At 44.0% G+C, this 26,375-nt stretch overlaps 1 protein-coding gene across 5 annotated transcripts in view; it reads left to right on the forward strand.

Annotated features, from left to right (window-relative positions):
• NEGR1 (neuronal growth regulator 1) overlaps positions 1-26,375 on the forward strand; it is a 322,390-nt gene that overhangs the window by 11,369 nt on the left and 284,646 nt on the right. For all 5 annotated transcript variants that reach the window (XM_080603526.1, XM_080603533.1, XM_080603528.1 and 2 more), the window contains exon 2: positions 15,998-16,468. In XM_080603526.1, the coding sequence (XP_080459652.1) occupies positions 16,038-16,468 (431 nt within the window). In that variant the 5' untranslated portion in view covers positions 15,998-16,037. The remainder of the gene's footprint in view (positions 1-15,997; positions 16,469-26,375) is intronic.

Below are 26,375 nucleotides of genomic sequence, written 5' to 3' on the forward strand. Positions count from 1 at the left end.
AGAATAAGTGAAGGGAAAGCTTGAGTGTATGCTTTCCTCACTGCATGTTTAAAAACCTCGTTGACTGTAAATCGTTTGTTTGGAGCACTGAGCGAAGTTCTGAGCCTCGCCTCTGGCCGTGTCCCTGCTTACTGCCCCCACGCCTCTCTCCTGGGCAGGGGCAGGGCTGGTGGCATTCCTGTGACCGGGTCCTGCTGGGCTCTGGTGCCTTCTGTGAAACATCTGCACATGGTGCTGGGCAAACCACGGCTGTGGTGAGGCCAAAAACAGAACAAAAACCCCACCTCCGGTGGTTTTGGAGCAGGAGGCTGGGTGCGTCTTCTGTTGAAGCTGTTTAACAGCGCACAGCTGCCAGAGGTGCTGGAAAGGGCGAGTGTCCGTGCACACAAGCTCTTCGCCTCTCACAGGGCAGCAGCTTCTCCAAAAATACACAGATTTGTCTTGTCCACTGACGACACATGCACTGAAATGCCCTGTTTACAGGGTAGGTTTTCTTAGAAATATTTGCAAAAGATGGGCTATGCATTAGCTGTGACAGCAATAACCAGTATTGGAAGAAAAGATGAACTCTGCAGGCATTAAGCACAATTACTCATTGTGCCAGCTCAGAGTACAGGGCGTTGGGGAAAAGAGTGGGGAAGGGGAACGGCTGGAGCCTTCTCCCCAGGAGGTGCTCGTACCCTCGGGTTCCTGGGTCGTGAACCAGTGTCCGTGATGCTGTTGGAAGTGAGACTATTTGCTCTCCTCATCTGCTTTTTTTATTGTGGTGTGTGGGCACTCTGCTGCTGCGTGATGGCGCCGCGTCCCGAGCGTGCCCCGGAGTCCCCTTGTTCCACCCTTTGTCACAGATACTGTCGCCTTTCAGTCCTTTAGGGTCTTCCTTGTCCTCTGCCATTGCTACTCCGTAACGCTCTTAGGATGGGATTCATTAAGCTCCACAAGGTGCTTTGTACCCTTAAAATCTGTTTATTTCCCAAATTTGGGGTGTGGGCTGAACCTCTGCAGCAAAAACTGTGCTATGCATCTGGTCACGACCCACAATTCTTCTACGTTGAGTTAGGTTAGAAGGTACGCGCTGTTTTGGCTGTCTCTGGGCCGTGATCCAGGAAGCAGCGGACCTATATTTTGCTTCATCTTTATCTTCTAATGTGTTGGTAATTCCCTTCCTAAATAATTGGATTTAGGCCCTAGAAGCAAAGCAGCCATGGCAGCACGGAGCTTAGCGAGCTAGCTCCTTTTGCTTTGCAGGCAGGCTGCTCAGACGAGGTGTTTGCTTACACCCACCCCCCTCCATTGTTTAGAGTTAACAAATATTACTATTTAATATCATGTGAGTTTTAGGGGAAAAAATAATCTTAGATAGAAAATACATAGCATTACCTTGCCTTAGCAAATGATTGACTTCATGTGACACCTGCACATTGAAGCATTGCAGCTTTTATGAGGATGAGACACAAACAAGGGCTTTGAGGAGAAAACTGATGGGTGTATTTTATATATGGCTTTCAAACAGGGGCTCCTGGATTTCCCCGCACCTGCCCCAGCGAGTGTGTGGGTGCAGGAGAGCTGAGCTGCCCGCGGGGCCGCAGGGGGCCCAGAGCAGCCCGGCAGCAGCGGGGTCGGGGTGGCCGGGGAAGGAGCCGGGCACGGGGCGGGCAGGAGGCTCTGGTGGGCGCCTCTGGAGCCGCCTGGTTTTGTACCTTCACGTGCCTCGTGGCTGTAACGGCACATCTGGCTGGAAAAGGCTCAGTGCAGCCGCTGGATTTGCAGGACGAAGCTGATACCTTTGAACTTGGCTTTTGCCCTACCAACTGGGCAGAAGGGAGGCAAGCATTATTTAAAACAAACAAACAAACAACAGCAAAAAAACCCCTTGTGTTTAATTATCTTAATATGGTGACTGCTTTAAGCAGTCTTCTGAGTTCTGGCATCTAAAACACAATGAAGTGATACTAGGACGTGGAGGCTTTCAAATAATTTCCATTATATAATTCTGGCATTGTATGCTACGTGCTTATTTGTATTTTTTTAATAATTCCTGTCTTCAGGTGTGTTCAGAAATTGTTATACGCATTTTTTATACAGATATTGCTAATAGCTTCAAATGTTGTTAGCATTTTTGCAGCCCTGAAATATACAAACTGTTATCGTTTTCACACCTTCCCTGATGTTCTTTGAGCTGCTGAAGGCACGTGGGAAGCTCGGTGAATGAATGACACAACATCCCTAAACCTTGCGTAGGCTGACTCATCAAATGCTGTTTCTTTACTACATAAACCACTTTGCATTTCCATGAAAAAGCGAAGAGCCAGCTCAGTCCAGCCCTGCCAGAAGGCCCAAGTGGCCTTTCTACTCGGCCAGAAAGAAGCCAGTTCTCTGTGGTTAATAACTTATTCAGTCTTAACCTGAACAAGGCTCTGGCTGGAGAAGCTCGGATGTCTCCAGGTGTGGGCCCTGCTGAGGGTTACCCAGGGCCGGGCAGGTGAGGAGCTGGCCTGGCCGCCGGTGCGTACTGGGCACGTTTTCCCTTTGCGTCCAGAGGGAACCACCTGGGAAAAAGCGGTGGGAGAAGGAGGGGAGTGGGCGCTGCTGCTTGCTCCCCGCGGACACGGTCCCTCCCTGAGGGACGCGCGGTCCTGGGCGCCTGGGCCCCTCTGCACGGCCGCTCCTGGTGCCAGCCAGAGCAGGAACATCGCCTCGGCACAGGGGTGAGGGTGCTGGCTGCCCCTGTCCGGGGCAGGACCTGCGCGAGGAGGGAAGATGCTGGTTGGGAAAATCGGGCTGAAATATCTACGCTGCTGCTGCAGAGCTGCACGAGCCTTCCTGCAGCTGACAACACGCAGTAAACTCGCCTTGGTGCTCTGATGAAAAGTCCTTATATAAAAGATAACTCTGCACACAGGATGCTTTGAAATAGCTCTTCCATGTTGCTATCGTGTTGCTTTGATAAATAATTCTGTTTTTAGGAAATTGTCTGATAGCTCTGTATCTCTAGCTTTTAAATCCTGCCAGAGTGGGCTGCGAATTCCCAGGCTTATTGGAAATGGGGTTAACATGCAAGACCCTGCCCAGAACGTGAGTCCAAGGGTGGGTGAATTTACTCTGTGACAGTAAAGCTGTGAGACGTAACAGTTTAGGAGCAACGTCAGAGAAAGGGGGCTGAGGTATAGCAATAAGAATGTCCTACGCAAATTTTCCATGTCTGGTATGCATGGAAGTGTGATAGGACCACAAATGATTTGGACATTACTTTTTAATACAGGGCTTATGCAATTTAGATCTTGAATTCCGCAAGCCAACCTAGGTGGTGTTGGTTTTCCTTGCAGTTTAAACTCTTAGGGGACTTCTGCTTTGCATTATCACATGCAATTGTGTACTTGAGGCAGCTGAGTCTCTTTGCACTCCCAAAATACAGCAAAAATGCTTCAAGACTGAAATTGGAACTGATAGAAATATCAATGACTTAAAAAAACGGCTTATATGTCTGCACTTCTCTGTCCTAGATAATAAGTAGGCTCCTGGTAGCAGGAGAGGAATACATGAATATCATGTCTATATACGCTTTAAAAAAGCAGAACCACAGACAGAAAAGCCCTTTGGCGCTCTGCCTCTGATCTGAGCGCACCTTGGCTGCGCTGCAGCTGCCTGGATTTCTCCAGTTCATCAGGGGTCCTGCAAAACCCCGCTGCATTTCAGCCCCCAGCCCTTCCTGTACGCTGAGATAAGCGGCCCCAGAGCAGGGTGCGTCTCTCCAGCGTTTGCTAAAATGCTAGGTTTGCCTGTATGTGGGGGAGAGGATTTGTATCTGTGATCTTAACTTCATCTTCCCTGTTAATAACGATTCAAATTTTCCTTTTCCCCATGTAGTAACACATACCTGTGCTTACCACACAGTCTGTGGTTGGGCAGGGTGAAGGGTGACAGGGCTGCTCTTCTGCTGGTCTGGCTCAGATGTAAAAAAAAAAAAAAACATATATACGCACACACTATATATATATATTTAATAAAATGTATATTTGCATGGCTCACTTTAAATATAAAGTAGTGGAGAGGATTAAGACTTTTCCAAAAGTTATGATTTTTAGCCTGTAGACTCATCTGCGCTGATGGTCATACTTTATTATCTTTTTGTAGCAATTTATGTAAATGTGACAAGATTCAAATTGTTGCCTTAGAGTGCCAGTATAATTTGACTGTATTTCCCTGATTGCACATTATAATATGTTCTTCTGGAGATTTTTTGTTTTATCTCTTGAATGATAATTGATATCAGATATTCATATGTTGTTCATCATTTGTGTTTATTCTTCAGATCTTTCAGAGATAAAAAGATCTTCTCCCTCCAAATTTGATGCTAAGAACTGAAAGCCTTTAACTGTTTAAAACAAGCTAAATCACATTCTATGAAACAGATAAAAATATTTTTTAAACTAATTTTGAAAAATAAGTAATACTTTTTCTGTTGATAGATCTTTGTTTTTAAACTTACTTGCCAGCTTGCAGTATTTAGATGTTTCTCTTGGATGGAAATTCCAGAGGATGCTCAGAGGATTTTACTGAAGTAGTCTTAAACACTCTTGTTGTAAGCTCGTTTCATATTATGAAAGTGAAAAAACAAGTTGATCTTGCTGTGAAAGGGAAGTATTTTGCATTTTACTGAAATTATATGCAAGTCCCCTAACAGTGTAGGCAAATAACTGCTCGGGCATTTGCAGAATTGATTGTTTTCAGCTACTTTAGTTCCCAGCCAGGCATCTGAGCTGCTGGTGGAAGTGGCTGCTGCCCTGCCAGGGGTGCAGGAGCTCGCACAGAGGGTCTCTGCTCCCAGCCTCCTCCCCGCCAGCCTGGGCTCTGCGGCCCCAGCCTGCAGCCTGGCCTCCGCACCCTGCTCGGCTCCTTTAGCCTGAAGATATGCAAACAGAAAACAATGTGTTTTTTCACTGAAGTGCTAGGAAGCTATCTTTCATGTATACAAACTGTTCTCAGAGTCTCAGGGAAGAATATGTTTTTTTGCACTGAATTTGCATTTTCTTTCACTTCGGTGTGGTAGGGAGATGCAGATTAGTGAAGGCGAATGCAGACCCGGTCCATCCTGCACTGGATTGCACCGAAGCCCTTACACTGATCTCCTTTGACAGAGACAGCAGTGCGGTTTTTAGTGAAGGAGATAGCAGCAGTAAATCTGGGAGGATTATCACAACACTAAACCAGTTCTGCATTTGGTAAAATAGATCAAACTCCCCATACCTATTTTCAAGATGCTGTGCAGTGTTTTGGTACCTGTCATCTCTGCTCCTCTGTCACCTCTCTGCCAGCACTTGCTGTGCTGGATCCACCACTGGCTTTGTGTGTTCCCAGAGCACCTCCTTCCACACCTCTGCGCTGTCTTGAATTGCATTCTCTGAGGATGCTGTGCGCTCCTGCTGCCACTGTCGTGCTTCCTGAGCAGTTATTGCTGCTGTTTTCCTGCGTACAGCAAAGCAGCAGATTGGATTTAAAATAGTTCCTTTGGGATCTTTTGTTTGTTTTTTATTATATATTTTTTAACCACAGCTGAAGGCAGCACGTGTGTAAGTAAGCTCTTTTGCCCGAGAGCACGTACCTGTCTCGCTGTCACCCCACATCGCCATGCCCCTTGCTCCTGGCGGGCTGTCTTGGGGCCGGGGCTGGGCATGGCACCTGTGCCCATGCTCTTCTCCATGCAGTGCTGCTGACCCCCAAATCCCTGGGCTTCTTCCTGCCACGGTTTTCTCCTCCACTCTCATGCTGCAGAATCTTGCTTTTCTGGTCTCTTAAAAAATCTTGCAGTTCTCAGAGTAAACGTGTTCTTGTCTGCCTGTGTCCGTTACTCTCATACCACTGGTATCTCGTTGCCCTGGCGTGACTTCTGGTGCATCTCCAGGGAGCCGTTCCCTCCTCCCCTCACCTTCCCTCTCTAAGCAGAGGCTTTTTCCCTCGCCTGCCAGCCGCCCGTCTCCCACAGGGCTCACGGTGCCTGCACCAGACCCGCGGGTCCTGTCGTAAAGGGGCCGCGAGGCTCGCTGCCGGCAGCCCAGCTCTGGAGAAACCCTCGCCGAGCAAAGTACAGGAGGAGTGTGGGGTTCCTTCTAAAAGTAGATACTAGTCATTGAGCAAGCCAACGGGTGAATCAATAGAAAACAAAAGTAGGTTTGTACTTGCCTACATACGGACCGTTTATCAATGTTACTCTTAATCAATGTGGGAGGGACCACAAAAAAGATGGGGGTGGGAGGGGTGGGGAACCAGGAGGACATAGCAGTAAATCAGCAGGTAAATAATTCATTTACTCCTCCTAGAAATAGATTTTTAAAACTTTGGTTTTTAATCTTAGTTTTTCTTATTGGAAAAAAAAATGTAAGCAGTATTTGATGCCTGTTACTCAAAATCTAGACTGGGGGCAGGGCCGTTCATAGACTTGCATTTTGTGTTTAAGATACTCCTGCTGCTGCCAACAATGAAAAATAAATTATAGGCTCAACCAGCTGAAGGAACTTACTGGAGAATAGACATTTCCATGCTCTGTATGCATTCTCTGTGCTTTATTTTAAACACTGAGAGCAAACCAACAGCAAGCCAGCTCTGTTTCCTCCTGCAAATCCTCACTCTATATGAGTCACACTTGCTTTCCTTCTCCATTTTCTTCCCTCGTATAAAAACATTTATTTATTTATTTACCTCTCATGTTTCTGTGATGGTTTCATATGGCAGTGTTTAAACATTGAAAACGAATAGCTGAATGACATAAAAAGATAAGTTACTCTCAGTTCTTCCATGTTGTAGAAAAGCAGGATGTCATCCACTGAAATGACTGTTCAAAGCTTTCACATATTTAAATGTCTTTATTTTTTTTATCTGGCATGTTAATTTTGTGTGGCCAAGGTCACAACTTACTTCAGTGCAGATCTTTGTTTAGCCTATTTCTTGTTCATTTTAGGTCAGCAGCCACTATCAGCATCTGTCAGTAGTTAGCTGGCTTTCTAAAGGCATGTATCGTGAAAGTGCACTTCCATCTCTGTGTCTGGGTTCTGTGGTAGCTTTTGTGATTGTTTACAGTGAAGTACTAAAATTAAGGTATAATTTATGTGAAGCCACCTCCAAAGTCTGGAGGCTGATAGCAGTCCCAGAGCTGTCATAGCTGGGCGGGTCCGAGTAACCTCGCTGAGCTCAGCAGCGGCGTTATTGCATCTGTTTCAGCACTGACCGGAGCGAGGGACACGGCAATTCCTTTCCAAAGAGATTTGGGCTCTTTCTTTCCCTAATTATAATAATTGAATAGTATTTAATTACAAGACTTTAAGCGAGTCTTTGCTCCATCTCTTTAGCTGATTTATTTGAAATATCACGTTTCCACCTACAGTGCCAGCGCAGTGGGAGCAGACCTGGCTCCCGAGGCTCGGTGTGTGGCGTATCGCTGCGTGCGCCGGGAAGCTGCCGAGCCACCAGCAGCTCACAGGCAGCGTGGCTGCACGTGGTAACACTCGGTGTTCATTATGCGGCCTGTCACGTGCAGCATTCTTAGGCTTTTTACCTTTTCTGTCTGTGCCTGAGCTATATTCAGTAATTTTACAAGCGTCTGCAGTTATAAACATTATTTTGAGTTTTATATTCAAATATATGCATTTAAGCATGTAAACATCCCCACCATAAGCTGTGTGCGAAGAAATAGTATCAATTTTCTCTCCTTAGAGGCTTGGTGCCAATGTGCTTGCAAACCGAAGACACGTTCCTTTTGTAGAAACCCACCTCAGGCTTTGGAAATGTTTCCCTGCCTGCAGCGTCCTGCCAGCGCGCAGGGAGGAAAATCCAGAACCTGTCCCTCGCTGGCATGCGGCGGCTTTGTGGAGAAAAGTGACCCTTGCTTTTATTAACTGGGGCCAGTAGACTTCATCTGAGCGCTGCCGAGTGGTCACTGGCCGTCCCCTCACATCAGGACTTCAGGGCCAGCTCCTCCTCCTGGGCTGGACTGACCTGAGGCCTTCCCACCGCTGTGGGGGGCCGCGGCCGGCTCCTGGGGTGAGGGGCACAGACCGTGTCCAGGGGCTGTCGCCCCCACAGTGCTTCTCCAGCCACGTCTCTGTGGCAGTCTCTGGGGGTGAAGCTGTGTGGAAACTTCTCCTGAACACGCCAAGGCCAAGCCTGACAAAGCTTCATGTTTGTGGATGGTGCTCCATCTTGTACCTTCTGGTGCCATGGGGTTAAAGCATGCCTCTCTACACACAGACGGTCACACACACACACACACGGTGTTTGACGTCAGTACCTCTCCTCAGAGGTTCCTCACCACGCTGGCCCTCACGTCCCCCTTCTGTTTTCTTTTCTGCTGTGGCCATCACTGAGAATGAAGTCGTCCTTTGTGAGAGGTATTGCATGTTGCTTGTCGTTCCCCTTGTGTGTGTTGCTTCTTCTGGGGTTGGAGATTGCGAATAACAGGGAAAGAATTATGCATGAAAGCGCAGGTACAATTTTTGTTTCCCACCTGAAGGAGTAGGGTTTTTTTCAGTACTCTCATTAAGTTTTGGGAAGATAGGGCTGACGTGCCTTGTGAAGACTGGGGAGGATCTGAGGATTTTCACTAACACTTCTAGGATTAGTAGCTTAAATGATGGAGTCGGGGCCATAGATGGAGACAATTTTCCACATAGTCTGTTCAAATTCTCTGAAGGAAGCCTGAGATGGACAATTTCAGGTTTACATCTCACTGGTTAACTGGCTGCTCTTCCTTAAAAATTTACAGTGCAGAGTTACTGTAACTCGTTTGCTACCAAGGCCTCACAAGTTCAGTGTTTTGGATTCTTCTTTTATATACGCTGCGCCTCTGCTGTTGTTTTGTTGCTGCTGGTGGAGGTCCTCTTTATCCAAGATGAATGAATACCCAAGTATCAGTGGTTGACCTCTGATGACCTTTTTTGTGGCTTGCCCGTGTGTATGTTCAGTTGAGAAATGGAGTCCGTATTGATTTTCCCCCCAGCACTCCCACTGTAAAACTGAAGGATAGAATCAGTCTTTGCAGCAGCCCTGCCGGTGCCGAAGCCGGTGTTTGAGTGAAAGCACGTGGCAGCCCAGGGTGGGGTTTCGTCCCAGCTGGGACCCAGCTTCAAGTAGGTACATTTGTAAAACTGGAAGCATGCTGCTAAGCTGTGCCTTTCTCTTCCTTATGAAAAATGATCAGAAGTCTCTTTCAATATCCATATTTAAGATGATTTCATCACATATATTTAGAAATCTAAATATATGAAAATCGGTATATCAAAGATTAGAAAACTTGCACATGGAAGACTGCAAGAAAAAGGGGACATTCTGATTTTTCAAGTCTAGTTTAATTAAAGTTCATAAAAGTGGGAAGGAGCTAAAAGATAAATGTCATAGGAAAGGTGAAACTACGTTCAGGATTTTAAATGATCAAAGCACTGTCTTGAAAAGTCAGTTGTCAAATTCTGGTGCTATGTCAGAGCTCTTTGTGCCAGTCCTGAAGTAAAAACAAAATATTGGTGATTTTTTGAGATATGAGCAAAATCATTCTTTGCTTTGGGCAAATGTAGAAGGTAGAAACATTGCTGCTTATTAGGAGATTTTTCCCCCTTAAAATATGTATTTTAACAGTCTAGATATAGTGTTCATTACTGCAGGCAAAATGAAATCTACGCATATTGAATTGCCTCTGGCTAGCAAATATATTTCTGGGGTACACAATGTTTTAAGCAGGTAGCACAGAACAAGGCTGCAAGCCAATCTGTCTATAACTAATGAAGTATTCACAGCATACTTATAGCAAAATAATTTTAAAAGAAAAGTCACCTGCCAGTCACTAACAAGCATGCAGATAAACTTTAAAAAAGTGATGTCTATAGAAAGATTTACAGTGGAAGCAAAAATAAAAAACAAATCTAGCTTATTAAAAGGATCTCTAATCCATGCACCTGCTTACTAAAAAGTCCATCATTTGAGTATGTTTTTTACTAAGGCAGAAGATTTGATGACTAAGAACTGTGGTTTGTAAAGAGTTTTAGTTTTAGCTGACCCAGACTCTTCATCTGAATTTGGTCAAGGCAAGCGTTTAGTTTCATTTCACCATCCGTAGAGTGGGCTTGGTGAGAAATGCTTCACTTCTGTGAAGGGCTTCAAGATTTTCACATGAAAAGTGTTAACAAATACACCTGTGTTTGCAGGCCTAGCCTTAAATAATGGCTTCTTTCACACTTCCCAAGGACTTTCTTTGAAATCTACTGCACAGTTTGGAACAATAGAGACTAATCTTGCTGTAGTGTGTGGTCCTTTCAAAAGTACAGATCTTCATCCATTGTTGCAACTCTATTTTTACTCTGTGTATTAGTCAGCATCACTCTGTGCCAGAAATACAGTTGTAAATCTTGGTAACTTCAGAAAAGTGTCTTCAGTTTTGCTTGCTTGTGACATTAGCCTGACTAGATCATGCCTAAATATTATTGGTAAGAGTGACCCCAATAAATATGAAGGATATTTCTTAACCCATATAGGTTAGAAACTTAAGTGGGAGAAAAGGGTTTGAATCAGAAGTATGTGCTATCGCTTGTGAAGGCATCTCCATTCTCTGATGTTCAGAATTGTAAGCTCAGCTCATGGCTCCTATTCTCGGGTGATCTTGTAGAAGCATCTGAAATATTTTCATAAATATTTAACATAAAAAGGGTGTTAGCTGGGCATAATGTAGAGGAAACCATTGGTTACTTCAGTCTGAGTGAGGCTGCTTTGAATGTCCAGACCAAGCCTTCAAGTGACAGAAAGGTTTTGTCCTCTAACAAATTTCTTATGATCAACAGGGGACAAAATCCAAATTAAATGAAAACATCTAGAACCACAGATGCTGAAGCCCAACTCTTCTCCTATTTTTCCCTGACAACTTTTGATATCCTGAACCCTTTCTTTTGACTTCCCATTTATTCCAGATGGAAAGCAGAGTTTGTAAGAGAATGCAGCTGTGGATGTTCCTCTGTGAGTGGCTCTCTTTGAAGAGGAGCTGAATGCTCTCCTGTAGCTCACCCCAAGGATGTGCCTGAATGATCACCCACAGCTGCACCGAGGGCAGCTCTGTTTCCCGAGAGTATTTGCTGGATGTGCTAAGGCACTGAAATAATAAGAGCATATATTAGCCACACAGAGGTTATCTTGCTAGTCATAGTCGTCATGAACACTCCAAAATACTTTCTTGGGCTTGAAAAAAGGCATTATTGCTGCCATCAGTTATCTGGCTGCATGAAGGCAGTTGAAAAATGTGCACGCTTCTGTTCATTTTAATAAATAGATATTAAAAGGCTCAGAGATGTGCCTCTAACCTGAAACAATGCAACAAACTATGCAGATGGCTTGTTTTTAAATTTAATTGATGGGCTTCAGTAATAAGATGGGTTAACATTAAAGGCATCTGGTGCTATTAATATTTCTGGTAAATACCTAGGGTTTTTTACTTCTATCCACACAGACACCTAATATGAAGGCAATCTGTTTTCTCATGCTCTCTTCACCTCATCTGCTAGTGCACTGTTAAATACTGATAGCATCAGAGCAGGTAATGAACTCAGCTCCTGAGCGATAATATTGTTTATCATATTGACGAATGTATAGACTTTATGAATACGTTTTGCTATTGCTGCACAATAGCAAAAACATCTTGTGGAAGAGCTCCTGAATTTTGTGCCTGACACCCAGAACAGATGAGTATTAGGGCAATTGGGATGACAGGCTCATTAGTATTTTGAGAGAGTGAGAAGTGGAGAGAAGCAGTAATGTGGAGATGCAGTCAGCGCATTTCAAATGACAGCACGCTCAAACATGAGCCCAAAATGCATGGAGGAACTTCCCGACTGCTTTGTGCCTTCAAAAGAATGCATGGCTGGGCTGTGCCCGTAGCTTGAGCTCTCAAGACATCAGCCAAAACCTATTAAAGTATTACTGCATGTCCAGTAACTTGCAAGTGGCTGCACAGGCACCAGATGTTTTACCATACGCCATCCATTGACGGTGATGTGTACCCGGGCGTTGTGTCTGAACTACCAGCGTGATGCACGTGGGCATCGAGATGTCTAAATATCGCTGAGGTGTAGTGTCCCCAGGTACGGTCCTGTAACCCTTTAATCACGACCTTCCTCTTCAGAGTAAGCTCAGCTGTCAAGTCATTGCTAATTACAATTTAAAGATGTTATTGCTGGTGTAAATCTGGCTATTATGTAGTCTGTGCCTTGCCAAGAGGTTATCTCTTTTTTCTTCTAGTGCCTCAAGTGTAGATAAGGAGATCTGTTTGTTGCCTCGTTGCCTCTCTGAAAGATAGTACCGCTGACAAGAAGTCAGTTGTGCAACGCTCCACCTAGCACTGAGTTGCTGGTCAATAAAAGCCAACAAATCAGATCTGAGTTTTATGGAATTAATCTGTAGCAGCTAACACTAACTGTGCTTCCAGAGCAGGGCCCAGCTTGATTGCTCTGGCTGCATCCAAGCTGCTGCGAAGGAAACCAATCTGTTACGATATTGTGAGGCCGTCTTTATTTTTAATGGTGAGAGAAGTTTCTTTGTCCTTTTGTACATCGTCCTCCCCTGGCCGGCTGCAGGACTTGCCCCTGTTGCTTTGTGCGGTTTCTGCAAAGATTCTCACAAAGCGGTAGGATTATTACGGTTCCTTAGAGGGGCTGCCCTGGTACCGGGGATCTGAGCTAAGACTAGCTGCGTGGTGTGACTGGTGAGAGAGAGCTGTTCGGCACGAGAAGCTCTCGGTGCGAGAAATCCCGTGTCAGCGCGCCACGTCCAGCGCTTTGCCTCGCCCCCCTGGGGGCAGCTGCGCTGAGGCGGGGGGGTGCCCCTGCTGCCGCCCTCCTGGCCAGGCAGCCTGGGAAGGGGAGGCGAAGCGATGAGAGGAATGCGGTACCCGCGGGCTCTCATTAGAGGTGGTGTTACCTGTGTCCGCCTCCCCACGGCCGGGCGCAGCTCTCTAAAGACGACTTGGGGAATGCCGATCTGGTGCAAGTCCTGTCGTGCGCTTGGCACCGAGCAGAGGGTGTGACGGTGTGCTAGGGCCTGCTGATCTCTTCAGAAGTGACTCTTTCAAACTAAAAAAATAGATTAAAAAATAGATTAAAAAATAATACAATTCTGTATTAATTGCTTTCCCTTTATTTACTGGATGTCCCTGCAATGAAAATATCATCGGAGTGCTGAACTGAATATAGGATTGGGCTAAATTCCACTATTTTTAGATTTGCCTCACTGGGACACTTCCGAAGTAAGGTGGTGCCAAGTTTAACTGAAAATCATTCTGTTTTTTTCCTGACTTTTAAAGAAAGAATCAGAATCACTGGATAAGAACCTTTATTACAAATATTTTTGCGTAAAACACTTTTTCTGGATAAGTTCTACAGCAAAAGAAAGGAATTAACTTGTCACTGAGCTTATTAAATGATGGATTTCTTTAAATGGATTTTTCCACTTATGCATGTTTGAAATATATATTGATGCCAAAGATCAAAATCTTTCCGAAACTTGAGGGGGAAAGAAATCTTCCAAGCATCTTCCGGCTCTACCTGAGCCTCACTCAGACACGTGTGGCGCCTGCCTTCCCGAGCTCCGAGCTGTGCGCCCAGGTTTGCTCCGACGCCCGTAACGTTTGCGAGCTGTCTGCCAGCCGCAGGGCCTCCCGTGGGGCTGGGCCTCGGGTCTCTGGGATGTTGTGGGCAAACAGCAACAGCGAGCGCGGTACTTCTGCCGGAGGAGAAGGGCCTCCTCAGAGAAGCGCCGCACCTTGCCACGGTGTAACTGCTGGACAGTCCGGGCAGGCTTTCCTCAGCACCGCTGCTTTAAACGTTCAGTGGTTCTTAACCCCGGCTTGCCTAAACTTCACCTGCGTCCCCTTTAAAACTAGCGGATGAAACGCGTTATGCTGCTCAGTTGCCGTGGCAGCTACAGGGATGAAGTTTAGTTTAGGGTTGATTTGAATGCTCAGGCCACTCTGAAGGCATGTCACTCCTCATCCATCCCATGGCACGCGTGGGATAATGCTTCTGACATGGGCTTTGTCTGCCAGGAGCGCGGCAGCCAGCACCGAGACGTTGCGCATCGTTCCTGCTGACGAATGAAGCAGTCCATAAAAAAATGAAGTAACTGCCTCTAAATTGTCAGGACTTCCATGCTTTCAGAGCCTTGCAAAAGGCCTGGAACGCATTTTGGTACCCCACCTGACCTTTCTTCTAGCTGTCACAAACCGAGGAATGAAACCTCTGACTTTCCTGGTAACTCAGGGAAGAATTATGATGTTTCTCACGGAAGCTGTACATCAGTGTGCAGAGCTGCTGTAGTGCAGGGGGTTACACAACTTCCGACACCGTACAAACTTTGCGTTTTCAGAAAAAGGCTGTGCTAAATAGGATGTCACTGTAGTTGACATAGCTTAAGTCTGCTTTAAAATCTTCCATGAAACAGTTTCTGCAGTGGAGTTTTTTTGAACGATATTGTTCTTTCAGCAAAAACTACTCAAGCACTTGTTAAGAAAAATAATTCTTTGACCAAAAATGCTCAGTTGTCAAATGTTGTCTTGGATTTCTTTTTGCTAGAGCATTTTCTTTTCATAAATACCATCACTGCCACTCACCTGCTGTAAATAAATCACTGCCTGCGTGCAGTTGAGACAGTTCTGCTTCAGCCTGTTTTGCCTGGAAGGGGTAACAAGGAGCTGTCTCCCGAGCCTCGAGAGCCAGGTGCGGGAAGGAGTGGCAGTGCTGGAGGTACGGTTCTTGGGTTCTTTAGAGTGGTTTATTCAAGCTTCGTTTGGAGGGGAGTATTGACCTATCTGATGAAAACGTGATAAAAAGCTGATGATTCTTCTGTCTTCCTCACGCAGTGCGGCTGCCATCCCTTCTCGCTGCCAGCGGGACTTCAGCCAGGCAGGGAGGAGCTTTCCCTCTGACATTTTCTGTCTCTTAGGAAGTGGAAGTTGGGCTCCCTTTTATTATAATACAGCGAAGGTTAATTTGTTCTAGGCTTAAGGGAACAGAAATGTGTTTGATCAATTTTCGTTCATCACACGAGTGGTTAGAAGCTGACTACTCAGAGGATGCTATAATATTAAAGTCGGTTCCTTTCCTCGCTGACCTCCGTTCCAGCTGTATGTTAAAGCCAGAGCTATTTTTACATATGGTGCCTAAAATCTCTGTGAAGATGAACTCCCCTTTCCATGTGTTAGGAGGCTTAAATCAGAGGCTGTGGGTAAAGTTTCTTCCATTCAATATGAGAAAATAGAATGGCTCTACAATTACAAATCCATCCCTCTCTCTGATTTTATTTCTTTTTTTCCAAAATGTATCTAATTAGAAGTCTCAGGTGTAATTTAAACTGAATTTGGGGGGGTGAGAACAAAGTTTTCTTGAAGCAACATACAAGTAAATTAGTGGAAGTGGTGTTTTGGATTCCTGCTTGTTTTAGTCAGTACTCTCCTCGTGACACCTGCCTCTGTAAGTACAGACATAGTACCATAGGCTTCTTCGAGAGGGCTGGATAATAACTTACTCCTGCACTTTTTGATTTCAGCACACACTGAAAATAAACTTTAAAAAAATATTTCCTACTAAGCGTTACTTACACGGCTAAGACAGTAGAAATTTAAGAATTGCAGTCTCTTTTGAGTATGTGTGAAAAAACATGTGGCAGTAAGTGGATGCCAGGGAGGAGCAGAAGAGAGCATAATTACATAACAAAAGGTTTCTCTAAGGTCTGAGATAAACCTGTCTGTGTATTGGGAACCGGTGTTTAAGAAAACTTCGGAAAATATGTTAGTGAAATAGTATGTGTGCCAGAATTACCTTCTCAAGCTAGTCTTAAATTAGTATTAAATTAAACTAGTATTAAAATACATCTTTTTTTAAACCTTTTTATTTTGATAAACAATGGAGACTTTGTTTGTGTACAGTCAGTACGGGAACACGTGTATAATACATAATGTGGTTTTATTTTAATTTCCTAGGTGTCTGAACAAGTTTCCCAGCTTACTGGGAATTGCCTCCATGTTCCTTTCCTGGCTTAACCACCTGCAAAACCTGGGGGCAGCCTGCGGCGGGGCTGCGAGAAGCGAGTCCCCAGCCGGGGAGCTCCGTCGCCTGGCTCCAGCAGCGAGCCCTGGGCCCAGGCCCGTCCTCCGTGGGTGTCCTGGAGCGGATCGCGAAGAGGACGAGAAGGAGAGGGCTGGGCCTTCGGGGCCCGCGCGCTGTGGGACGGTGCCGTTCTGTGCAGACTACACCAGAACGCCGAGCCTGCGGGCAGAGGACCACTTGCGAGGCTCTGGGAAGGCTACCGGGTGGGAAATGCAGTGCCGAAAATGCCCAGCCCTAAGGGCAGAGGGGGAAAGATCAGTTCTAGCTCCAGAGGTGCTGCTGCCCGCTGCTTCACTCCTGGCGCCCTCTGAGAGAAGAGAGCCGTCACCGGGATTGGTGCTGAGGTAAGGAGCCTGACTTTTTTTCTTATAAATGATGTATTTCAGTAATGTGTAATCGCTCCACAGCAGGAAAGGAGCACTGGTCGTGCTCTAAGAGAACACAAGAAAACCCTCAGGGCTGTGAGGCGGGCACAACGCGGTTACTTTGCTGAGCCTCGCTGCCTTCTGCTGCAGCCGGCAGCTCTCTGCGAGCCCCGGGGCAGGCTCTGGAGCAGCTCTCTGCGAGCCCCGGGGCTGGCTTTGGCGCTGTGGTTTCGCGGTGACTCCTGCTCTACTCCAGTGCTCCCCCGTGCACAGCTCTGCCAGCTGTGGGGCGCCTCGTGTTCTTGCTGGGGAGTCGCTCTTCCGTCTGCTGCTTTGCTGGAAATGCGCTCTCAGAGGAGGTTGTGCTGCTCCTTGGTAGCCAGACAATGGAGTTACTGAATGCTGTCGCTCTCAACAGAAACAGTCCCTTTGCATGAGTAGAAATGGGATGATGCAGTTATACGGTAGGCTTTCCTGTAGAAAAATGGCATCTATCCTCCAAGACAATCCTCTTTTTGGTTTCTTTTTTTTGTTTGTTTTAAGGAAGTGAAGAGGAAACAACTTGTCCTCTAACAATATTGCAAAACAGTAACAGATATACAGATAAATGGTACACTTTTGTAGAGCGAAGGATTGAGTTCTTTACAGATTATTTGGAATTGCAAATCCATGTTTTGATTGAAATAGGGGTGGTGGCAGGACATCCAAGCCTGGCACACTTACAAGACCGCGTAACAAATGAGAATTTGTGCATTATTGTATTTCTTTGAGCAAGGGAAAACTTCTGTGGCCTTTTATTTCACCTATTTTACACTTGCGTGTGTTGGGGCAGGGGATTTGCAATCTGTGTTTTATCAGTATGTACAGTTAACTTCTTTACGTATAGAGTGTTGCTGTTGGTGAAACTTGTTATTCTTCAGTGTGGGTTTTTTTTGAGTTAAATCATTTTAGTAGTGTTATTTAGTGGCACGATACATTTATTCTGGTTTATCGCATTCATAATTAGATACTCTCACAGTCCCCCACAGTTCTGTATCCCACTTTGTTACTTTGTCCACCAGTGAGTGCCTCTGAGCACTTTAGCTCCAGGTGTTTTGATTATGCATTGATACAGAATGTTTCATCTACGTAAGAGTAGTAATTTTGTCTTACCAGCTGAGTCAGTTATTTCATTAATATGGTCACCCTCGTATCATCTGCAAACTTGCCGCAGTGCCGGTTTTGATTTTGTTGCGTCGACTTTTGATCCATCCTTTGAAGCAGAAACGAGTACTCTGCTACCAGCGCAGAGAAATGCTGCTCCTCCCTGCTTGTTTGTCCGCGTGTGATGCGGCGAGCTGCAGAGCTACCAGTACGCCTCCTGAACTGGGAGAAGCCAGGTTTGGGCCCGTCATCTCCTCTGGCTCTGTGTTCCTCCTTGCACATGCATTAGTTTCTCTTCCCCACAGCTTGTGGGTTTCCAAGTGCTGTGCTACCTTCAATGTAAATTTCACTAATACATGTCTGGACTTCTGTAGCAATGTATTAGGAACCATATGCTGACTCTTGTACTTCAGGTATGTCGTAACTTCTGGGAATTGTGTGTGAATGATACGGTATTACTTTTGTAGTGGACGTGTTATTTCAAACCGCTTGACTAATTAGTAACAAATGATTAGAATTTGAATATCATTTCCCAGATTCTGCCCTGGGCAGACACACTTTTCTTAAGCCTTCTGTGTTTTATTTCCTGGAGGGGGTCAAATGCTGCTGGCATTCATTCTAGCTGCTCATTCTTCTGCCTTTCCACATACTTGGAAAAGCCACAATCAGGATTTCTAGGATTTCAGTTAAGCCTTGAAATTAAATCCTGGGTTATTTAAAATTGTAATTGCTACATTGTTTGGGTTGGTTCTTTTCTTGTTGATCTGTCAGTCTCAAACACTTGAACCTTGCACGCCTGCAGTAGGTAGAATATCTCTGTCTGCGTGCCAAATAATTGTATTACTGCTTCCAGTTTGGCATTGTCTGTGATTTATTCTTGGCTAGATTTAGCTCACCTATGTATCGGAGATGACTATTTATGCCATAAGTTCATCCTCTTATTGTGATGCTCTCCAAAAACACTAGTCGTGAAAGCCAGTAATTCTTTCTTAGAGCCAAACAGGTTAAGTGAATGCTGAATTTGAATAGACCTTCCAAACTGAATTCATAAATCTATGAAAAAAGGAAGTTTGCTGCTGGTTTTGTACCTGAAGACATCCATTCTCTGAAAGTATGGTGGGAAATACGAAGTACAAAGAGGTGATACAGCGGTGTTGAGGCTGCTGCTATAATACACATTGCTGTGCTGTGCTGTGGGGTTCCATACTTTAAAACAGGTATTGAAAAATTAGAAAGATTTAAGGAAAATTATGACAAAGAATGAATCAAGGTCTGAAAAACATGCCTTTACAATTACAAGTTTGGAAGTAAATCTGAAGGGTTGATTATTGCCTACGAGCACCTGCATGAGGAAGCCTTCTGATGGCATCACGATCCTTTAATCAAAGGTACACCACGAGCTAATGGCAGAAGCAAAGCCTCCCCAGAAAAACACTGAGAACATTTGTCATTTCTGGTAAGAGTGACCTGCCTGGAAGCAACTCAGATTCTCAGGCATAGATAGGCATTTTGTTTATTTTTAATCAATATTTAATTCTTTTAAAGCAAACCTAGTTTCCCATTATTTTGCATTTCAAGATTCAGTTCTTGGTGTCTAATAAAGCAAAAGCTCACACGGCAGTTTTTCTCTCAACTGGAGCGCTAATAGGAGTGTATCTGGTTACTTAATTTCATGATGTTGGTGGCTACGTATTAGCATTTAGACCTTTGTCTTCATGTCAAATGTGATTGAAATCAATCAACCATTTGCAAAGCTGTTCATGGCAGATAGAGTTGCAAATACAAACAATCTGGTGACATAAGCATCATTTCCTAATAGCAACAACAACAACAAAAAAGATAGAAGATATGCTAAGGCATCAATGGGTTTATGTTTGATGCAAAATGTTTGTGGTGGTATGGCCATGCAAAATTATTTTACTGATACTCTAGTTTGAAAACATAGTAATTTTAAACTTTCTGAGTAGTTAACCAAGATGTTCCCTTTTAGGATAATATCTGACTCAATCTTTTAAAGTTCTTCCAATTGAGAATATAGATTTATTTTATAAAAATCTGCAAATGAATGCTTCATTGGCAGGTGTAATAGTGGTGATCGTTCAGGTGCTGTTTTATTTTTTTTGGAATAATCAAGAATGGTTGTCTTTAAATGATGTTGAAATGCTTATCCTCAAAATTTAGCCTTTCAAACAGATCAATCGATTTATCCATATCAGCCTCAGCGGTGGTCTGTCTCCATGTTACATTGGACCAAGATTCATTAAGAGTATTTCTGATTTGCTCTGCATGAAACGTACGTTTGTGTGCGTAAGCATGCATAGCCAGGTAAGTGATGTACCAGAAATAAGTGTGCGTGTTGGCAAGATGCGCTTTTTTGATGCATGAAGCTTGTTTTGTAAGTCTACCATACGCTAGCAGATTGTGGTTCATTTCTCGTGGTTATTTCAATGTATTTGACAGATACAGTATCTTCTTAAAATGCTGCGCTGAGGATGGGCTGTGAGCATTCAAAATACGAGCCAGACGACTTGCCTGAGATTGGTTAGATAAATCATGCTTTGTAGTGGTTAGTTTGTGGCTTTGTTTGTTCTACTGTTAAATCTCTTCTCATACAAATTCTTTATTGTTCAGAAGGATAATTGGTCTCTGATAATGTGACCATGAAATTCCATTTCCTTTCTTGGCCATAAGCGTGGCCAAAGTTGAGTTCATTTTCATTGTTTTATTCATGTGTTTTTCCTAGTAATGTCATAACTCCGTTCTTATTATTGAATCCAAATGGAGCAGGTGCATTTTCACTTAAAAACACTGTGAGAAGCGGAGATCGATTTCTCAGGAAAGTGATCAACGTTTCTGATGGTTGGCTTATATCCACCACAGCCGCCCCTCAAAGGTTCCGAAACCCCTGTTGTTAGTTGAAAAAAATGACTGATATGCAAATATTGTTTCCTACAGATTCCAGCAGTGCTGCGATTCAAGCTTCAATTATAGCAGTGCTATAAGGCATTTCTTTGTACCATCGCCCAGAGATTTACAAAGTTACTACCTGGAGATTCTGTAGGTTTTTAATCCTAATACCTGGGGAGAAAACATGCAATCCACACAGACTTCCAATCTAATATTTTATTAACGAGATTAAACGAGTAAGCTAAATTATACATGTAAATCAAATACAGAACAGAGTGGGCTAATGCGAAGTCAGCACATTAATCAATTTATCAAGTCGGTTTATTTGATATGCTGTGATCAGTGGTCTTTATATTCTTGTTGTAATGTGCTGCGTGCCCTCCTCCCATCCCTTGGAAGAAATCGTTTCCTCCCACTTCTGCTTTTGCTACGGGATAACAGGCCTAGTGAATAAGGAAAGAACGGCACGGCAATCTACTTGATCCTAGGATGCTTGATGTTTTCCTGCAAAACATCTTTTATAAAGAAAGCCATGAGAAGAGCTAGGGTGACAAAGTTGCTGTGAAATGGATGTGTGATGGTTCAGCACATCCTATGCGGAGCAGGCACCGACAGCCTTGGCTAAAACAGCACGGGGTGCACCTGTGCACCTCGGGGTCAGCCTGCCGTGGGCTGGGGGCAAGCCCGTGCTCGAGAAACAGAATGAGGATGGCTCAGAGGAAGCCTGTACAGCCGGCTGCTCCAAGCAGCACGGAGCTGAGCAGAGGCTGATCAGGTTGCACAGGAGCAGGGCCTGACGTGGCTTCACGGCAGAGCAAGGTCTGCCCGAGTGGCACGAAAGCAGCGGGGACAGCGGCACTGTAAACCAGTTAGAGGGGCCCCAGAAGACACCAACAAGAAAGATGGGTGGGGTATGAGTGTAGATTGGGTGAATATAGTTTGATTAGCCTAAAGAATTAAAGAATAACGCTTTTGATGAGCAATTTGAATATGGCAAGGTCTCCTATTCCCAGACAATGAGTGTGTACTCCTTATTGTGCTTTAAAAAGAAGAAACAAATAATTTAAAAAAATCCCATAATATTATAGTGTTCGTGATCTCCTCCCAGAGGAGTGTAATTGATACTTCTGGAAAAATCAGCTTTTTTTGTCTATTTTCTCACTCAGAAAATAGGGGGTAGAGTCCCTTTTTGCAATAATAAGGATAAGGTAGATTATAGTAGTACTGGAGGATGCTTTTTGCCCTTCCATCAGACCCACAACAAAGATTTTTATCATCAGGCAAAAGCATGCTGACTTTTCCGATGCCTCCCACCCCGCATATGCAGTCTCTGCCCTTCCATCCTGTGAAGCGTGTGAGCTTCAGGAGCTTTTCTCCCAGGGCTGAGACATTTGTGAGTGGTGTCAGAGGTTATTGAGACAAAATGCTCCCTGATGAGCAAATGAAATCCTAACGTGGAATTATGATCCGGACTGTCGAGCACACATTCACAGATTGTCCACACTTGTTAAGTTTTGACATACAGCACGTCCTGTCTGGTTCAAGTTATAAGCTCTGGCTGCAATAGCGAGGGATCCCAATACGAGCTGTTGTAAAATCTGAATGTCTAGGTTAGGAAATAAGATTTGAACCTGCTAGTTTCAGTAACAACTGTTCTGCACATCTCCAGTCTGAAAAATATCAAAGCAGCAATATTGGCCTGTTTATAAGTTTAGAATATATTGCATATAAAAAATTATTAGTTTCTTAAAATGACCTTCTAACAGCAGCAAGAACACACACATGCATTTAAAACAAACAACAAAAAAAACGTTGTTTGCAAGCACTACGTCATGCTGTTCGACTAAGTGTCTTGACTAGTCTCAAGCAGGAAGAGTTGTAAACGCTTGCAACACAAACTCCAGATTTCCTTTCTGTGCTCAATTTCCAGACCAACCAGCGAGGGTGTTTACTCCCTACAGAACAGTAGCCATGAGATATATTTCATGTAATGCTTGTCTTGTCTTAAATTTATTTCAAGTTACCTTTCTACATAACCAGCTCTGTTCCTTACTTTTGTGACTCAGAGAGCTCCAAACACTTGAGAAGAAACAAACAAACACAAAACAACAAAACTTCCATGCATATTTGGAATCTATTTCTTTGCAGAGTTCTTCAGTATGAAGCTTCTTGTGGATGTTTTCAAACTGCACTCACTTGTATGCCTTAAAATAGGAAGATGTAGGCTGATCGTAAGTTGACAGTATTATCTATGTATTTGGCATCAATATTAGCGAGCTTCTGTCATTTGGCAATTATTTCCATAGTATACCATATGGTGAAGAAAATGTTTTCATTCACCCACATATGACTAAATTTTTGCTGATAGCCTCGTACTGTGTGCAATCTTATCCCACAGAGGATTGGTTAAGCCAACCAAGAACCTAAAGAGGCACGTGTGCTTCTGTCAAGCAGGAGAGCCTAGATGTCAGAACGAGAATCTTGAATGCGAGTAGAATTTCCGTGCTTCTCTTGTGCTAAGAAAGCTGATTTACAAGGCCCTGGGTCAGTACTGCTCTTCCTGCTGCCTCCGTAAATGCTAAAGAAGAAATAGTTCCACTTTTTTTTTCCCTGCACTGTTGAGTTTCCCTGCTTCAATAATGATGGACGTAAGATGGAAATGACTTATGCCTCATGGCTTTCAGTGTATATCACTGTGCGTGTAGCATCTCTCTCCACTGCGATGGGGGGGATGCGGCACAAGTCAAGTCTTCTCAGACATGAGAGAATCCGGAGAAGTGACATTGCGAACGCCTTGTGCCTGAGAAAGGTATAATTAGAGCTTGTGTTTTATAAATAGGCACCCATAGATTCATTCCTCCTCTGAGCTTCTTTATTATATGCATTTTTTTGGTGTTGAATATGGGCTGAGCTTGTTCTGCAGCCGTGTTCTATCAAGTTAAAAACTCAGATAAGATGACTCAAATCTCAGGATATTAGAGCCCATTTGTTCTGGTGCTAAAAGAACGACTTTTTACAGCTAGAAGGTGCTAGCTTATATGATAGCACACCAGGGTTCTTGCCATTTTTGAAGTACAGGAAATAATTTTGGAGAATATTTTACTGAGCACTTCTGTACATAGTCACATTCTGGATTATGTAGAAAATGGAAAATGCATTTTATGGAAATTTCAGCATTTGCTTTCAATTGTGCTAGCAAAACCCACCCACTTTAGTACAGGATTTCTGAAGTTATCTGTGGAAGAGATACTTATTTAAAAGGAAATTTCTGTTAATTTCAGTACTTGACAAAATCACTATTTACATTTTTATATACAATATTTTTTTAAAGAGTAGATAGTTGAAAAGAGCTATACAAACTTTTTTTTAATTTAAAAATATCAAAGCTGTGTGTGTGTTTTCCAAGGTTTATCCCATTCTTAACTTTCTCTGTAACCTCCCCTTTCAAATGAAATTTTCAGAGAATGCACTTTGTGGAACGTTTTTGCATTGTAACTGATGATCCGCTGGAACCCATCCAGATGAGCTCTTTCACATAGCAATTCTGCACAAACATCACAAATTGCTCTTTGAATTCTAAAACTCAAAAATTATTTGGGTGCTATAGGTTGTTTGTTCAAATTTTAGACAATCTGGAACACTGCCAAAGAAGGCTGAGCTGTAGCTGTATACTTATCAGAAGATTTTGCAGAGCAATACAGTGTAGTCCTTACTTATGCGATGTTTTTGTGCTAGGAGAGAGGGGCAAAAACCAGAAATGTTAGAGAATATCAGGACAGTAACTGAGAATATTAGGACAGTAGGCTGTTTCTAGTCTAATAATTTTTTTCTGTTTTTCCCTAGAAGATTTTCAATTAAAATTTGTTAACTAATGTTAACCTCTGGGAATGCTTTATTCATTACCTGGAAGTTTCTACTGTTTTTTGGCCGTTGTAAAATCGTTTCAAAATTCCAAAGCATTTGTGAAGTTAGACACAAAATGCAACTCTGAAAATACAGAGTAGCTAAGTTTGTTTGTTTGTTTTCTGTTTGTTGTTTTTCTTCCACGTTGTTCCAAAAGATTCCAAGTTTTCCAAAATACGTATCATCTATTTAGAAAGCAGAAACAAAGTTTTTGCTACCAGGGCTGCTATCGTGACAGTCCTCAGGTGGCCATTCAGAGACAACGTATGACGTTAATCAAAGTCATTTGGCAACTAGGTTGAAATTCTTGAATACTTTTCAAAATGTGTATCTCAACAGCAAGCAAATCACAGAATCAAAGAATCACAGAATGGCACCGAGTCTCTCGGAGTTTTTTCTAGTCGTTCAGCTTCCATCTTTCACCAGTAGCGTTAAGATAGTTCAGGAGAGGAAGAAAAGAAACAAAAAGGCAAGTGTGAAGTTTGTGAACCGGTCTTGAATATCTGTGCAAACTGTTAAACAAGTACTTGCAAACAACGAATACATTTAGCTTTTCCAAATGACTCTAAACAAAAAGACACTGCCGAATCACAGGAAATACCATAGGGCCTCACCGTTACTCTGCGTGAAGTACCATCTCCTTGAGGCGAAACTAACGTGCTGCAACAGCCACATGGCTTTCACAGCAAACTAGCTGAAGTGACAGTGTGTCTGTGTCCCTGGGTCGTGCCCCGTTCCCCCCTCCCGCCCCCAGAAATATTTTTTCTGTGTGTGTGTACAGCTGGTATGAGATTATTTTTCTGCGAGCTTCCCGGACTTGGGGGGAGGTGAGGGGGATTCAGATGAAAGCATTTAGTCTCTGGAGCAACCCTGATTGGCATAACTGCTATTGACTCCTGACCTCCTTTTTTTTCTCCATTGCTCTGCAGCTAGCACGAGAGCCAGGGAACAGGAATCCAAAAGTGGAAAAAAATATATCTTGGCTATTGTTGATTGAGATTTGTGATCTTCTGTGAAATTAATAGGATGTTATTAAGGAAATGTCTTTTCTGCTTCTTACTTAAGGAGGAGCAAATTATTTGATTGTTCATTAAGGTCAAGTAAAAGCGACATCATGTGACTCATTAACGATTGCAGAGCTCTCCCTAAAATTAGATCTCGGCTATTATATCACATCTTTCACTGGATGATCTGAGTACTGAATGCATCAAAACACTTAAATGGCTTCTCCAGTTCCCATGTGGTTACAGGTCTTCCTCTTCTCGATACCAACAGGACCTATTTGCAGAAAGCATCGCACCTCGGAAAGGACTTTCCCCCAAAGCCTAGGAAGTGTCGCTGAAGATCAGAGATAGGTTCCTAAGCATTCTGTCCCAAGTACTTGGAAAAAGATCAACAGATTTGATGAATGTTGTCAGTCCAGCTGTAATAGAAATGTTTTGCATATCGGTTACGCTAGGAGCCGCATGGCACTGGGGACTGCAGGTCTGCAGGGGAAGGGGCTGAGCTCACGGATCTGTACTCTCTTGTTTGTTTGCTACAGGATAATGGCATTATCCAGTTTGGGTGTGTACCTTGGTTGATGAAAGGAAGAGCAGAGAGAGCCTTGAGAAACAGGCCTTTTTTTTTTCCTAACAAACAAAACCCCACCTTCCCCTACCCCAAACGTTAACCTGAAAAATAGTGAAGTGCGGGCTGATCTGGGAAGTAGTGCAAGGGACCATTTTGCAGCAGAGACGAAGGATTATACTTTTATCACACTTGAGAGACTCTTCTCTGAGCGGTGGGATGGGGGCCGTGCGGAGGAGATAGCTCTTTAACTGAAAGCAGCCTCTGCTGGGATGGACGGTGGTGGACGGTGGCGGTGGGATGGTGGTGGTGGGAGGCGCGGGCCAGGCCTGTCTGTGCGAAACGTCCCCTCGTCAGCACTGGA

This window comes from Anser brachyrhynchus (assembly GCF_964034855.1).
Source record: "Anser brachyrhynchus genome assembly, chromosome: 8".
NCBI classification, from domain to species: Eukaryota; Metazoa; Chordata; class Aves; order Anseriformes; family Anatidae; genus Anser; species Anser brachyrhynchus.